The sequence below is a fragment of the Barbatula barbatula genome (assembly GCF_947034865.1).
Source record: "Barbatula barbatula genome assembly, chromosome: 9".
Lineage (NCBI taxonomy): Eukaryota > Metazoa > Chordata > Actinopteri > Cypriniformes > Nemacheilidae > Barbatula > Barbatula barbatula.
The window spans coordinates 7872910-7888965 of record NC_136772.1 but is presented as its reverse complement, the minus strand read 5'-3'; the positions used below and the strand labels follow the sequence as shown (position 1 = coordinate 7888965).

Genomic DNA, 16056 nt, shown 5'->3' with positions numbered 1-16056 from the left:
GGATGTTTGTCAGCTGTATATTTGTGAACGTGTGTGTGAAAAGAAACGGCAACAGAAAGGAGGGAGGCCGAGAAGACAGGGCAGAAAGGGACACCTGCTCTGACACAGAGACAGAGAGAGATGAAAAAGAGAGGGAAAGAAAGAACCTGGTGTCCACCCGCAACACCGCCCCCCTCCCGCTATCTGCGTCCTTCCTTCCAGCTTGGGGGGTTGAATGGGGTGGTGTGGTGCCGGGGGGGCTCACATCCGTATCCCCAGCACCCATCGGCTCTGTGGGTTCCATGGCAAGGCTGTTGTGGGTCAGGGACCGGTGGAGTCAGGCGGGGGATGAGGGCTGTCTTTGTGGGGGTCAGAGTGTGTTCCGTCTGGGCAAAGCCGGCAAGCTTGGGCTGGGTCTCTGGAGCTGCACCTGTGGGTTCAATCAGCTCATTCACACTAAGCCTGTTTCCTGTAGTTACCAGTAAAATGCCTGGCTGAGTGGTGTTCACTTGGCACCGCAGGGTTTCCCATCTACAAGACAGACAAGCACACACATAACACACATGATCCTTGATGATGGTTTACTGCAGTGATGCAATCAAGTTATATAGAAAACTGTCCTTATGGCATAATAAAATGAATGTAACAAAAAAGTTTGTCACTTTTGTCACAAGAAAAGTTGCATGTTGTTTTAAACAGAAGTGAAATAGACATTAAATTTAATTATTTTAAAATGTATTTTATTGTTTACATTTATTTCATGTATTTTAATACATATTATATTTTAATATTATTATAAATTATTTTAAATGTTTATGTAGTAAATATGTTATGTGGAGACTTTCAAGAACAGTTTCAGGGCCTTAACCACACAAACCTGAATGGTTATATAACACTTTTAGTATATATATAGTACATAAGGCGTAAAAAATATGTTGATGGTATGTTAATTATGTTGCAGCTCTATACACTTTTCTTGTGAATAGTTTCTGCATTAGAAACTGATAACAATATTATACATTTTACACCTAATTTGACTTATTAGTACATTGTTTTATTGATATACTTCCCTTTTCTTATATACGCAGCGCTTAGTACTCTGAATAGAGATGTCAGATTACAAACTTATGAAACTTGAAAATTTTATCAATGTACATCATACTAGGCAAAATTACAATAATTATATGTATTCTTTATTTTTTACCATAACATTTTTACTTAGTGCAAGAAATGGCCAAGATTCACTGAGGGACTCTAGTTGGGGACATTTTTGTATATTTGAAACCACAGAGGGATGAAATCCCACAATATCCCACAGGATATTTCATGGATAAAAGATGAAAATCTGATCAAAACCACTATATTTGTGTTTGCCAAAAAAAGAAATGATTACTTCAAGTAAATAATCAATCCAATTTTTAACGGACCTATCTCTTTCATTTCCTTCTGTCTTTAGTCTTTTTGTGATTTATTTTCAGGTAAGACTATCTCCACTGTATATTTTTTATGTCAGCAATGAGTAGCCTTACAAGTAAAGTATCAGTCAGTGCAAAATACATTTATGACCAAGTCTATGAAAACTCAGCTATAGTCATTTTTGTGATTTTTTTACATAAATTCATTCTACATAATCTAAAGAATATTGTCTTATAACTTTCATAAATTTAAAATGTATTGAGTAAGACCAAGTGAAAGTCTGAACTCATGGTGAAATTCATAGTTAAAATCAAGTTTTGATCCTTGTCATCTTAGAATTAGATTATGAGACCTAAGCCTGGTTTTTACAGACTGGGTCGCACTGCGTACTAGAAAAATCATGACACCTCTCTGACAGAAACGTTTGCTTAATTGCCCGAAAACAATCATACAAACAGTTGGAAAACATTGGGCATAGAGAAGTTGGTCTACCTGCGCAAACTTTGACAGCTCGCACTGTTAACTCTTTTCATGATGTGGAAGGTCAAAACGCAGGCTGATGCAAAAATCGGCAACGATGAAACGGAGAAGGTCTGCTTCCATATTCATTACCAGACCATGGATGCCGAGAAACGTCTGCTAAATGCCGAGCGTGATATTTCAACCGCCGGCTGGCCAGCCCTCCGCCAGCTTGTGTCCGTACTGCACGTACGGCGGGGCTGTCTTGCACACCAAAAACCTGCATAAAGAAAAGTTCTAATGAGAAATTAACAGATGTCACAACTTTATTCTCTCTTTTTCTCCCCTGTAGAGAAGCAGGTGTGGAGGGCAAGACTGTAGGGCCTCAAACTCAGACGGTTAACATTCTCCACAAAGTAGCTTCTGAGATTCAGGGAGGAAGGGTGCGTATCTGATAAAAAAGTTGACATGGGGGAGGTGAGCTGTCTAGAGTGCTGCATACTACGTTTGACGTGTTGCGTTGGGCTAGCGGCCATGGATATGAGAAGATTACAAGCTGTTAATAGGGCGGAACCAATGAGCTGAAGGCTGGCCATTGTGGCTCCCAGCATGCTCTGGGAAAGGTTGGCCTGGACAGAACTGTTGGCTGCTCAGATGGATGATGCGAGGCAAAGAATCACCCCATGGGTCTTTTGTCAAGTTGCCCGAAGATCAGTTGACACAACAGACTCAAAGTCATACGCAGTCATTGACGTCCAGTCAGTGTTGGGGATCGCTCCTGAAGCAGTCCTGCTGAGGACACACTGATTATAGCTGTCATGGGCTACTCAGTGCCAGCTGCCGTGTGTGTCACATTTCACTAATAAGAGCACTCATTTTTGACACGTCACGTTGAACATATGCATTGCTGATTGCTGTGCCAAGAGACTTTGTGAGGTATAATTCCATTTCATGGTTTTTAACGTCTTCACATTTTGGTCTCTTTACAGGATTTAGGAATAAATGCAAAGACCGTTGAGTGTTGTCAGTTGTGGCACAACATTCAGTCCTTTCATTATTTTGACATGTAAATTGTGGGGCCAGTTATTTCTAGGCCAACATGTTTTTAAATTGCCATTAACACTGAACTATCCTTGATCAATAACAGCACTGTTGTTTCTTGCTGGCATCCATGTCACCCTGTTGCCCAAGACTGGTTGCCCACTTGAGTTAAGCAAGGTTGAGCCTGGTCAGTACCTGGATGGAAGACGTCCTAGGAAAAAACTAGGTTGGTTCTGGAAGAGGTGTTAGTGAGACCAGCAGGGGGTGCTCACCCTGTGGTCTGTGTGGGTCCTAATGCCCCATTTTAGAGACAGGGACACTATGTTGTAAAAAAAGCACCGTCCTTCGGATGAGACGTTAAACCGAGGCCCTTACTCTAGTTTAGGGTTAGGTCATCAAAAATCCCAGGATGTCTTTCGAAAAAGAGCAGCGGTGTAACCCTGGCATCCTGGCCAGATTTACCCATTTGCCTTCATACATCATCATCACCATATTTGTACTAATTGGCTTCATACTCTGTTTCCTATCCACCAACCACGTGTGGTGTTCTGGCCCAATAGGCTGCGCTGTATCATCTATAATGCTGCACATTAATGGTGGTGTTTGAGGAGATTACCCCATTGATGTAAAGTGCTTTGAGTACCCAGGAACTATATAAATGTAATAAATTCTTGTTCTTAATTTAGCAATGATTTGTATATAAGAATTGTGTTTGTTTGTTTACAGTTAAGTTAAGGAGAAGACAGAACACGTGTGGAAAAACATGAAGGGGAAAGAAGTCCTACCTTTAAAACCCTTTAAGTGATCATTTAAACCTGTTTGATTTCCTTTCTTCCACAAACCACAAAATAAGACATTTGGGAAAAAAATTAAACTTGCCCCCATTCACTTGCATTAATTTTGTGTCCATACATGTAGAAGTGAATGGGTGTTCAGCTGGATCACAAGTGGAGAAAAGGGACACATACCTGTTTACACCTCAAGTTTTAATCCGTCTTTTGTGTCCACTTTCGACCACTTTTGTCATGATTTATTCAAGGGTAAGGTTTATTTGTATTGAATGGGCTTGATAAGCGCATGCAATGTACATATGAATGCGACCGGACCCGGCTTAAACCAAACAAACATACCAAGAGCAGCGGTATTTATTTCTGTTATTACATCCGCGAGACTGCGATCAACACTGTAAGTATTAAAAAAAGTTTAATTTTGAGAAAACATGGTCTTCATACATATATCGTATTTAAACCAGATTTCTTTCCTGTAGTTTAGTGGTAAGAGCAAGGCGTTACCAACGCCAAGGTCGTGGGTTCGATCCCAGGGGATTGCACATACTTAGAAACAAATGTATAGGATAATGCAATGTAAGTCGTAAAGTGTCTGCCAAATGCCTAAATGTAAATGTAAGTCAGTAGGCAGTGTGGCTGTAAGAACGTATTCAACCACACGACATCTACACCACAAACATAATCCTGTCATGATTCTGCCACATCATGTCATGTTTCTCTTGGTTGAGTGGCAGGATAATGGTTTGTGTGGAGAGAGGCAGTTATGGCCTTCCATACACTCTCCCTGGTCTGTCTCTGTTCCCATCCTCTCGTTACCTCGTTATTGATTCATGCCATTCACCTGTTCCCCTCTTGATTTGGTCCTTTATTTAATGCCCTTGTGTCTTCTGTCTTGTGCTGGTTCATTGTGATTTGGTTGGTGAGTTCATGTCTTGGTTGTGTAGTTATTTGTAGGTAATGTTTAAAGTTTATTTTAGTCTTGTTGGAGTTTTGTTAGTCTTAGTCTTAGTCCTGTTCTGTCTTGTCATTATATTCCCATGTTTTGATCTGTTACCCCTCGTGGGTTTTGTTTTGTCTTTTTATTATTATAAATCTGTTAACCCCTCACCCGCTGTCTGCGCCTGGGTCCTCTGTGCGGTTCTCACCACCCGAGATCATGACATAATCCGGTCGTAGATATATTTTTAACTAGCCTACCTCTGGAAGTGATCAAAACTGGACAAGCTCAAAATGTTTCCTTTTAAACCTGTATTTTGCTTTGTCCACTTGTGATCCGATCAACCAAAATGCATCTTAATACCAGGTGTTAACAGCCTCAAATGTGCTTGACAACTTGCCATTGCAAACACTTGACTGATTTGCTTTATAATGCATTTTGCAGTGACTTTTTTTCCTTCCACAGAATGTGAAGGTTTATAAGATGTGATAAATGAGCTGAGGGCAGACTGGCTGAGACAACAAGGAAAAGAACAAACCAGAGGGACAAAAATGCGGAAACACACGACGCCCACTGTCAAGATCATAGGCCAAAGGGTTAAAGAAAGTTACCTTAGGTAAAAAGGTTACAGCAAACCATCTATATAAACCAAGTCATCAGCGATGCAAGCAGGGAAAAGAAGTTCAGCTTTTCCCATTTTTGATTATATAATAGTGAGTAGCATGCATGCATGCATGCAGAGTAGATAGTTAACATTTAACAACGGAAACCAAAATTATCACTTCAGCCTGTCCTCTATTCAGGCAGCACAGACCTGATGAAAGATGTATTCTCAGACGCTTGTCAAGGCAGCTGGAAACAAGTGAAGATAAATGAGAGAAAAGAAGAGATGGGCGACCCATGCAAAGTGAGAGCAGAAGACCTCTATCAGCCACCCATCCATCAACGGCCCTGACACATGCAAACACAACACAGCCAATCTGTATTCTGCAGTTCAAGACAGAGCGTGAAAACATAAGTGGGCCATTTCTCTCACCCTTCATAAAGTTTCTAATATGATTTCATGTTGCAGGAGAAAAGAAGCATGTGTTCCCAGTGGATCGGGACATATGCCAGAACTGGATCAGATTGCAGGACAAAGTCCTTTAAAGTTTATTAGCAAGGGGTGGGGGGTGCTGCTCATAAGATCATTTTCTTGTGAAAGGGTTCAACTGGACAGCAAGAAAGCCACAAACAAAGGTCTAGCGACACAGACCCACATTGGCCTGTGGAGGTCCCGTGGTGTTCTTTGATGTTAAGTTGTCCAGGCTCTGTCTTCTTTTCATATTGTGTCCACACTCGGCTAGTCATGAATATCCAAGAGTTCTCCCCCTTACAGGATTATCCTCTCTTTCTTTAACCGCTCAAACATTCCTAATGCGCATCTCTCGCTCTCTGTCCTACAATCCTTTGACTCGCTTTCTTTCTCTCTGTTTCTCTGGTCCATCTGCCTTTAGTCTCTTTCAGTAAACACATTGATCCACTCTGTATGACAGTGCATTGGCTTTAAATCATAGACTTCTAGTTACACACACAGCACCCCAGCTCAACCTAAACACAAACACATACAGAAGAATATATGCATTCTTTCTCTGTCTCTTTGGTCCTCTACTTCACTCCCTAATGTCAAGCATCATAAATTGCAGTTATAAAGGAATTTTGAGATAAATTGAATCAGAATGAACCACACAAAGTATGCCAGACTAGTTCCAATTTAATTTAATTGCAAATTTAACTATTCTGTTTTACTTTCATCTAACAATGTGTGCTATAACACTTTCTTAGGGAACTCTAAAATAAATAAATATTCAACCAATAAAGAAAAATCCCAGTTTTGCATAAACAGTCAAACAATGTTTAACATGGAGATGCCCTCCGTTCCTTAGATTGTGTTGCATAAGGATGAACAGATGATGGAGGGTCAGATAAACACTCGTCCCAGGAGACATGTGGTCTCATATGGCCACTGTATGGGTTCCTCAATCCATCCGTCTGCTCCGTCTCTAAAATGCACTTCTTGAAATGATTGTTTGATAAATGACTGATGCGGTATAATGATGATAGATCAATGAAACTGAGAGGCAAAATAGACACATTTCAGAATTGAAGAAGACAGAGTAGATAACTTTATTTAACTCTTTATACTCGCATTAGGATAATGGTGTATTGACGTTCTATTGTCCCACAATGCAACAAATGCACTTCATTTATTTGTTTATTTGGGCTCTTCTACACGTTATTTGTGTTTTTACACCACCTTTGATGTATCTCCTCAATCCCCTGATTCTAATCCTTTGGGCTAACAAGGCCCACTGTTTGCGTCTGAATGGACCAACATCTGGACTGAATCAGAGGATTTAAGAATGGTTTTAAGATTTGAGTTTAAAGCCTCAACAAACTCATAAATATTAAACACTAAACATCACAATCTGTGAAATTACTATGCCTGAGTCTGCTGCAGTTTGGCATGGCTTAATATCAGCAGGCTTGCAAATACATCCGTTTCCTTTTAAAATATGTTGACAGCAGTAAACACTAAGATATATAGTAAATGCAAATGATCCTTATAAACTGCTTCTTATGATTCTTATGTTGAATTTTGAACTGATATGTTAATCAGTGTAAGTAATAATGTCCTGTTAATGAACCAAAGTACCCTTGATTTGCCATATAAGCGATCAATGGACTTTTTCATTGCACCTTTGATAAGGGCACGGTGGATTTTCGGTGAGCAGATAATATGGTTAATAACTGAGCCTTATTAGGATCTGTAAATATGTGTCAGTAAGGCAGGGAGGGAGAGGGGACCCTCGTTAAGGTGGGGCTGTGTTCAGTGGCTCTGCGGGGGAGGTGCTGCTCTGATTAATTTGGAAACGTGATAGCGTGTAATTCTCATTACCTTTCGCAGTAATTGCATTTTACGCGGAGCAAATGGGCGAGGCGGCTGAAGATTACTAACAAGCAGATGTTAGTGAAGGAAGACAAGACATCAGCCGGCTGTTTGCCTTCATAGTGTTCAATCTGGGGTCGAAGTCACTTCACTAACTATGTAAAGGTTGGTGCAGTGTGTACACACGATTGGAGTCGGTTTCAGCTCGGAGTTAAAGTCACACTCTTAAACGCTTTATTTATGTTTGCCAAAACTGCCTCGAATGTACACAAGAAAAACCACAAAATTAACACTTAATTGATTTTATGGCGTTATTTAAACGGTCTTATTTGCTTGTGCCATGGACTGGCTAAAATGCTTCTGGGATAAATTGACAAATAATTTCCTTCTCCTATCAGTCATTTTCATTCTATCAGTTAGTTTTCTCCATATCAAATTAAAAAAGGGCCCTCTGTATTTATACAAAACAGACAAATAAACAAGTGGCTAATATGAATATTCAGAAGCCAGCTTCAGTCCATATCGTTCTGGCTCAATAATCCCTTGAAAAACATTGCAACAGAAAGAGCAACCTGCCATCCAGCTGCTGGCGTTTAGTTATGTATTCCACCTAATACGCCTTGATTTATTCCCTCCATCTCGCAGCTCCCTTTTCTGCATATTTTGTGTACTGCAACAATTCTGATGTGTTTCCTGCATTTTAAATCAACGATCTCCTTTTTCAGGCTTTAAACCACGATGGCAAATGCGTTTTTTTCAGAATTAAGCGGATATGCTTCATAAAAGTTAATAAGCAAATCTAGAAGGTTTGGAAACCTTCCCAAATCAGGATCATTGGCAGGTAAGGGTGTTCACAGGTGACACAGAGAGGTTGAGCAGATATTTACAGCCCGATTTCATTTAGATTGCGACACTTTTATATGTCAAATCCTTGTTCTCAATAGGCTGAACATTTTGACTTTGGTTTTGTTTAAATTTACTAATCCGTCATTCAGCGTCGCCTGGTTATAATAATGAAAAACTTTGGCTTTAAAAAAATGGATAGTGTTGACGGATATTCATAGCTGGAAGTACATGTTTTTATTTTGTTGGTAAGAGAAATCAATACATCGACTTATCCCTCTTTGTCACCTCGACTTTTTAGGCGCCTCATAAGTGCCTCAATTTTGAGTTTTCTGCTAAAATACTTTGCAGTAATGGAGAAATGGTTAGTGTGATAATATGAGGAAAACATATTTAGTTCCGGTACGTCATGATTTGAAGTAACAAGATTCAGAACAAAATACATTTAGAATTTGTAGAAATGTTCAAGGATTATCAAGCATTCGTCTTAATAATGTTCGAGCATCTTCTGAATTACTATATTACATAATTTGTTGTTACTAGAAGCAAGAACAAATTGTTAATTTAAAGATTGTGGTCTGTCTATAAACTCAATTACTGAGTTATTAAATCCTGTAATAACAGAGCTACTAAATTATTGTTTTAAAAACCCACCTACTTCACAAAAATATATCGTTATTTAAACACGTTTAAAACCTTTGCATTGTTTTAAGATAAATATCATTTTGTCTAATTTATTTTGCTGCATGCGTTTTATTTTATATAGCCTACTTTTTATTTTCTAAATAAACATTTAAGGGTTCATGTTAGGGTTTTTAGGGTTCATAGTCAAAAGGTCAAATAAATCAAAAAGGGAACGGATTAAAAATGTATTGTCAAAATTATATGTTTCAATTGTGTTTAAGTTTGTAGAACATTTTATTTAAAGAGTATTTGTATGAGTCACCTTTTTAAGTTTTCGTTATTTGTTGTGTTGTAAGATTATTTTTCGCTTGTGTGCGATTTTTCTTGTTAGAAAACATTTGGGTAAATTGACCAAACACAAACAAATAAAAATGCATCACTTTAAACATTTATTATACAGTTAGAACTCAAACATCCAACGCACATTCATTTGAAAATACCAACAAAATAAGTAAATAAATATCATTTTGCACTTAAAAAAATAAAAGTGTATCACTCTTCGCATCGGCAATAACAGTGAAGTTAAGAGTGAAGAGAAACTGAAATAAAGATAAACAGAAGACAACCATGAAAGCGAGGAAGAAATAATGAGATTCATATCCTGTTACAGACAGCGCTTGACAAATGGAGTCTGACCCTAAACAAATAAACTAATATAAGGTAATATAAAATCTCTCAAACTGTACAAACGCTATCTACATATTTACACAGTACAGTCCTATGTGTTTCCAAAGTTATAGGACAATTTCAAATGTATACTCTCATCTAATAGAAATTTCGATATATAGCCCTCTTAACTGCAGTTGAAGTTGGTCAGATTTATTTAAGTTTTGTATGTGTATATTTAATAGTTCCTTCGTAAATAGCAGTCCCACGTTTTTGAATGCTAAAAAAGAGTAGAGTATACCATTTTCACGAACTTCATACACAGAAATGCACATGTATATAATAAACCCTAATTTTCTTCTAACGTGTTAGCAAATCTATGTTAGTGGCTTTGATCCATTCGTCTTCATCAGATCATCTGATCTTTCGTGCTTTCCAAAACAAATAGTTGAAACAGTTTTTTATAAAAGTCTATGGGTTTCTTTCCAAAGTTCTTCTTTACTCTCTTCTTGAGTTCGGTAGTTCATTTTGAGTCACTAGTTAGTCGTGGCATGCTGATGGTGCTCATACCGGACACGTGAGGTGGGGGCACCTGGCACATGCTGCAGGGGCACGGGATCCCCGCGCCCCAGTGTTGGAAACTGGTGCCAAGTGGCCCAGCTGATGGTGCCTTCAGAAGTCCGTGATGCGACCTTACGGCCGAAAGACCAGGGGCCGAAAGAGCCGCGGCGGTGGAGACTGGTGGAAGAAGAGGATGGTGCACTGGGTGAGAGGGATGCGAGACAGCAGCGGGGTGACCCGGTAACGGACCAGCTGCTGCGTGCGAAAGGGTTCCACAACTGGACGGGTGGAATCCGGCGTGATGGGCCCCGCTCCCGCTGCCGTAGATCTCGCTCACAAGTCGTTTCATCTCCTCGAGTGAGTTGCTTAGCATGAGGATGTAGTTACGCGCGAGCAGCAGTGTGGCTATTTTGGAGAGTTTGCGCACGGATGGCCCGTGGGCATAGGGCATGACCTCCCGTAGACCGTCCATAGCAATGTTGAGGTCGTGCATGCGCTTCCTCTCGCGGCTGTTAATCTTGAGGCGCATGCATTGAAGTTCGGGTTCCGAGAGAAGTTTGCGGTCCTTTTTGCTCAGCATCTTCAGACTCATTCCATCCTCATCTGCGCTGGAGAGGCTCTGCAGATCTGCTCCACGTAACTCCGGAGGAGAGTCGCTCTGCGTGGAGGAGACGGCGCCTGAGAAACCCACGGACTTCTTTACTGCGGACAGAAAAAGGTCATCTCCTTCAGGAGAGGAAGGTCTGCTAGACACTCGGCTCGTGTCGGAGTCCATGATGTTCATTGAGCTCTCAGCTTCTCGTAGATATCAGTATTCCTATAAAAGAACATGTTAAAAAATAAATTATAACCAAGTAGACATTTACAATGAAAACACATCCAATACAAGTATTAAAACCAAAAGGTAGCGCGTGTTAAAAGCAATAGAGCAGGAGAGTCATATGGGGATTTTCATATCTCGCCAACTTCAAAGTTTGCAATAAAGTTTCTTATACAATTGCCTAGAAATTGCTATTGTTGTTTACACAGTTCGCCAGGGTAGTGCGAATAAAGTGAAATTTTTATTATTCGAATATGCCTAATCACTGAACACGTCATAAAATTGAATGCATGTAGAGTAGGCGTCTTCATAAATTATCCAATATTATTTTTAACACCCAATACCAATTTTCTCAAGTCTCTATTGTAATATACATTTTGATTATACGTGCATTTTCTATCAATTTCAACTTACCGGTAGCAGGTGCAAGCGTATGCTGGTGCCTGGCTTTGCAGAATTCACTCGTAATTCCAGTTCACTCGTGCACTCTCTGTGTTTGGCACACCCGAGAGTGACGAAGGGTGTTTTATAGTAGATCCCTCCCCCGCGCCACCCGGGGGCAAGTCACCGGGACAATGTCAACGCTTTTCCGACAGTCCGTCAAGAACCAATGAGCTCCAGTGGGTGGGGGTCCCAAAACCTGATGTCATTCTGGTAAAAACTGAGGCTTCATTAAATGCATTAGACACACTTCGCATATGGTGCAGACTTGCACGGGGGTTTAGATTACAGTGAGTCGGCTGAACAAACTGTTCGATCCAGCTTCAACCATAATTTAAGTACGTGTCGATGATGCAAAAAAGACAAACAACATTTTAGAACAAATTTATGAAACGTAGGCTATTAAAACTATTTAGGCTAATTTCGTTATTTTAGTTAAACTACAAAATGTATAACCAATGCATAACCTAACACTGCGTTGCACCAAACTTATTCGTTTCTTTGTTCCTTCTAAATGTTATGTGATTAATGTAAATAACGATTCAATCATTTATTTAAATCTAGCTTTATAATAATTTTGCTTTAATTAATAGGCTAAACATGTAAATTATTAGGCTAAATTCGTAGGCATATTCATCCTCAGATATTTTGGCAATATTTTCATGCTGTATTGAGATTGGATAGTTAAAGACACAGTATTGCGATTTTGAATGTGATTATATTGTTTTAACCCGGTGACCTGTGCGGGCGCATGACAGCTGACGGATTTCAGCCGTTAAACGCATTTACAACGTTAATAAACGAGGCGTGTAAAAATGGTTTTTAACGGTTATGATCTGAAACATTTCAATTAGGCCAATATGGACAAACAGAAGTCCTTCTTTGGGAGGAGGGGGTATAAATACGTAACTGGGTAAGAGTCCCGATCGCGTATTTGAAGCAAGTTTATGCGTTGTTCATTAAGAAAATGAATTGCACATAGATTTAAATATATATGCCTATATTTTTATATGTTTATATAGGCTAATGTACATATAGAGAGACATTTATGTAGGCTATATGTATAGATATATTACATATGTAGCCTATAGCTATGAGAGAGAGAGAGAGAGAGAGAGAGAGAGAGAGAGAGAGAGAGAGAGAGAGAACGTTTTTTCAGTCTGACTCCACAGGTGAAGCAACATCAATGAGATAGGCTAGACATCACGAGTTCAATGTCTCCAACATATTTTCATTGAATCATCTATGAAGTCTTGTCGTTTGGTTGTTTTCCCCGTGCGCACTGTCAGTCCGTCTGTTTGCTTGTTTACTCTCGTTAAATACGCTTATGCAAATGAGATGGTTTAAACCGGCGCCGTCGAAGGAAAGTTGTAGTTCGTTCCTTCATTATGAATTCTGGTAATCTCACTTGTTAAGTGTACCAAAATGGTAATATATGCCGCGACTGTCTGGATTAGAAACGAGGGGACAGAAAGGGCCCTATTGTCAGAGCTGCAGTTTATTCTTTGCGCATATAATTATCTGAAATGTCACCCGGGAAAGAATGCACACAAATTCACACGCACCCACACATTGACTGACAACTGTCTTGGGAGCAATTACAGAGAGAGAAAGACAGGGTCTGCCCTCCATCCATCCCACCTTTGGTAACTGTAGTCCACAGAGAATGTTGCCAATTAAGGCTCATTAAGAGCATGCATAACTCACTTCACTACCTCTAGATTTAGATAGCAAACAATGACCAAATATCTTTACGCTCTTCCTGATTTAGACATACTCAAACAATTTACTGTATGAATCACATCTTGCAGTAAATAATTTTTGCTGAGCAGTTGCAAATTGAATGTAAAGTACATAAAATGTAATTACGTACTGCATTAAATGAACACTAATGCAAAACTTTCTAAATCAAAGCGTTAAATTATCACCTATTTGCTAATACATATGCAACTTCAGAGTAATAACTCAGTGAGGCTTTTCCAGACAGCATTTTACAGCTTATTCAAACTTCACAGTTCAGGTGCAGAGAATTCAACAAATGAGATACATCTAGAACTGTCTCCAATTTATGCTCCTGCAATATTTTCATTAAAAGCTTGTTGAACAAGGGCCTGGCTGAGAGTAAGAGTGAATGAGAGGTTAGGCAAGAGCTTTTGCCACCTCTGAGTGAATGATTGTTGGCCTGGTGGTTAAGCGTGGAAGGAGATTGAGTGCTAATTTCTGAATGTTGGCAAAGCCAGACTCTTCTTCTCTCATTACCTTTATGAGATAATGACGTGTGAGCGTGTATGCATTCCAGTAATGATGTGGGCAGAGGTGTGTGTAAAAACTGTTAACCCTAAGAGCTAAATTAGTCACCACTAGCTGTTAACTGCAGAGTTGAATGAATCCAAATGGGATCACACGTTCAGGTTTACCCAAGAGACTAAAAAAGAATAGTGATTTGTAGGTTGGAATAGCATTTCTCTTTTTGTTGTGTTAATTCTTCATGCCTGTTAAAAAGTATTAGCATTAATGTTACAGCATGCTTAATGTATTTTGTTTTATTCTCCATCTTCCTTACCTCCATCAACTTTTCTACTTTTACAGCTCTTCTAGGACACTTGACTGATTTAAAAAAAAATATTTGTTTCTAATTGTATTCTACACTTGTAATTTTCTTTCATTTTTATTTCATATCTTTACATTATAAAATGTATATCCAATATTACCAGAATAGAAAATTCAGTTTTTGTACAGAAAATTTAAAATCATTTGATGAATTTGTGTTTGGCCAACACTGTAAAACTTTGCTAGTTTTGCCAGTAACTTACTTTAGATTTACTTTACAATTTTGTTTTAAAGATAAAATTAGATATTTCTTTTCAGTGTTGCGGTGCTCTTATTGCTCATTTTGAATCTCAAAGTTAAATTGTTAACTAAAATTGAAAAGATTACCAATAGGAAAGTGGTATTAAGTAGTAATTAAATCTACAGCAAGTAACGGGTAAACCTTCTGCAAAACTACAAAGTTTTATAGTGCAATTTTTCCTTAGTAATGCCTCGAGTTTGTGCAAAGGAGATTGTTGTTTAGCTAACAATGACTTTACATTGTTGTTTAGATAACAGGACTTAATGCATACATACACTGCAAATATTTTGATTAACTTCTCTGACATATTTAGTAATATATCTTAAATAAACATTTAACTTAAATGTTTTAAACAAAAACTTCTCTTATTGAATTTTTTGTCTTTTTACTATTTCGTACATTTTTAACTTAAAAATATAAGATTTCCAATGTGGTCTTACACCGGAAAATTGCTTTGTCACGTTGCGTCGCACCGCATACAGTATGGAGAAAATGTGAAATTATAGGTTCTAATGCGATCTATTGTCTTATATGTTGCCACGCTGCACCGCATCCGGTAATACTTTTGTACCCCATTGTATATTGTGGTATGGGGTCATAAATGCATCTACCCACAGCCATCCTGATCTTCTGTTGAACCAAACTTTCTGTCCTTTTTCCTGTAAACCAGCTTTTCGCACACAATGATTCTAAACAGTGTTGGTTCTGCACCTTAATATCAGAAGAAAACTTTCCCTCTCACCCTTTTTCTTTCCCGTCTGGGTGGCAGTTGGGCCTCTGTTGTGTTGAATGCCAATAGTGAAGAGCAGCATATGTGAGCCAGTCTTAATCCTGCTAATCTTCCCTCCAACTGAAAAAGAAAGAGAATAAGAAAGGAGAAAAAGAATAAAGAAAAACAAAAAAACTTAAAGCTTAAATAGCATAGTAAATCAAAGTGCATGCAGCAAAGTCAAATCATCTTTCTTTCTTTCTTTCTTTTGTTTCTTTCTCTTTCTTTTGTTTAATTTTTTGTCTGTTTCTTTCTTTCATTCTTTCATTCTTTCATTCTTTCATTCTTTCATTCTTTCATTCTTTCATTCTTTCCATTCGTAATATGTGTTTGTGTACTCATGTACCCGTATGAAAATGTTAAATGTATGAACATCACACATTTCTGACCACAACATCTCAATAACCCCCCACCCTTTGGTCTCCCTTATTCTCCCTGTCTTTCTCCACTATTACAGGAGTGTAAGTTGTTGGGGTCTACACAAGTCTTTTGTCCCTACAACAGCCATTAGTAGGTAATTAAGTCTTAACATAGCCTCTGCTCCCCTGGCTACTATTACACCCTGCTCAAATGGAACGGCTTACAAGCTCCTTTACACGGCTGGACAAATTGAATGGTGCTCATCAGGCTCTGCCTATTATTCCTGCCACCCCATCTGGCTGCCAGCGGATAAAGGGGGATTTGCAAGCAATGGCGAGGGGTACGCAGACTGCTGTGCAAAGGATGAGATCTGGAGAAAGACCAGGGTCTTCACTGGAGGAGAGCCCCCCTTTTTTAGAGGTGGCTTCTTCTTTTCAGGATAAAGCTGTGGGATTTGCTGCAGCCAAATGCTACAAATGTTACCACAACCTGCTCCCCGGATCCTGCAAGGGGCGAAGAGAAAAGGAGGGGTGTGACAGTGTGTGTCCTTTGGTAACCAAAAATGGTTCCTC

General features: G+C 39.1%; 1 protein-coding gene across 1 annotated transcript; it reads right to left on the bottom strand.

Moving 5' to 3' along the window:
• Nucleotides 1–9453: 9453 nt before the first annotated feature.
• On the bottom strand, nucleotides 9454–15205 carry olig2 (oligodendrocyte lineage transcription factor 2). Its single transcript, XM_079463884.1, has 3 exons — nucleotides 15098–15205; nucleotides 11478–11714; nucleotides 9454–11060 (listed from the first exon to the last, which is right to left on the bottom strand). Exon 3 carries the CDS (start codon nucleotides 11025–11027, stop codon nucleotides 10206–10208), a length of 822 nt encoding a protein of 273 aa, XP_079320010.1. The 5' UTR covers nucleotides 11028–11060; nucleotides 11478–11714; nucleotides 15098–15205; the 3' UTR covers nucleotides 9454–10205.
• Between the last annotated feature and the right edge of the window lie 851 nt (nucleotides 15206–16056).

Coding starts and splice junctions, on each gene's coding strand:
- olig2 (XM_079463884.1), bottom strand. CDS start 11,027: ATGAACATCATGGACTCCGACACGAGCCGAGTGTCTAGCAGACCTTCC.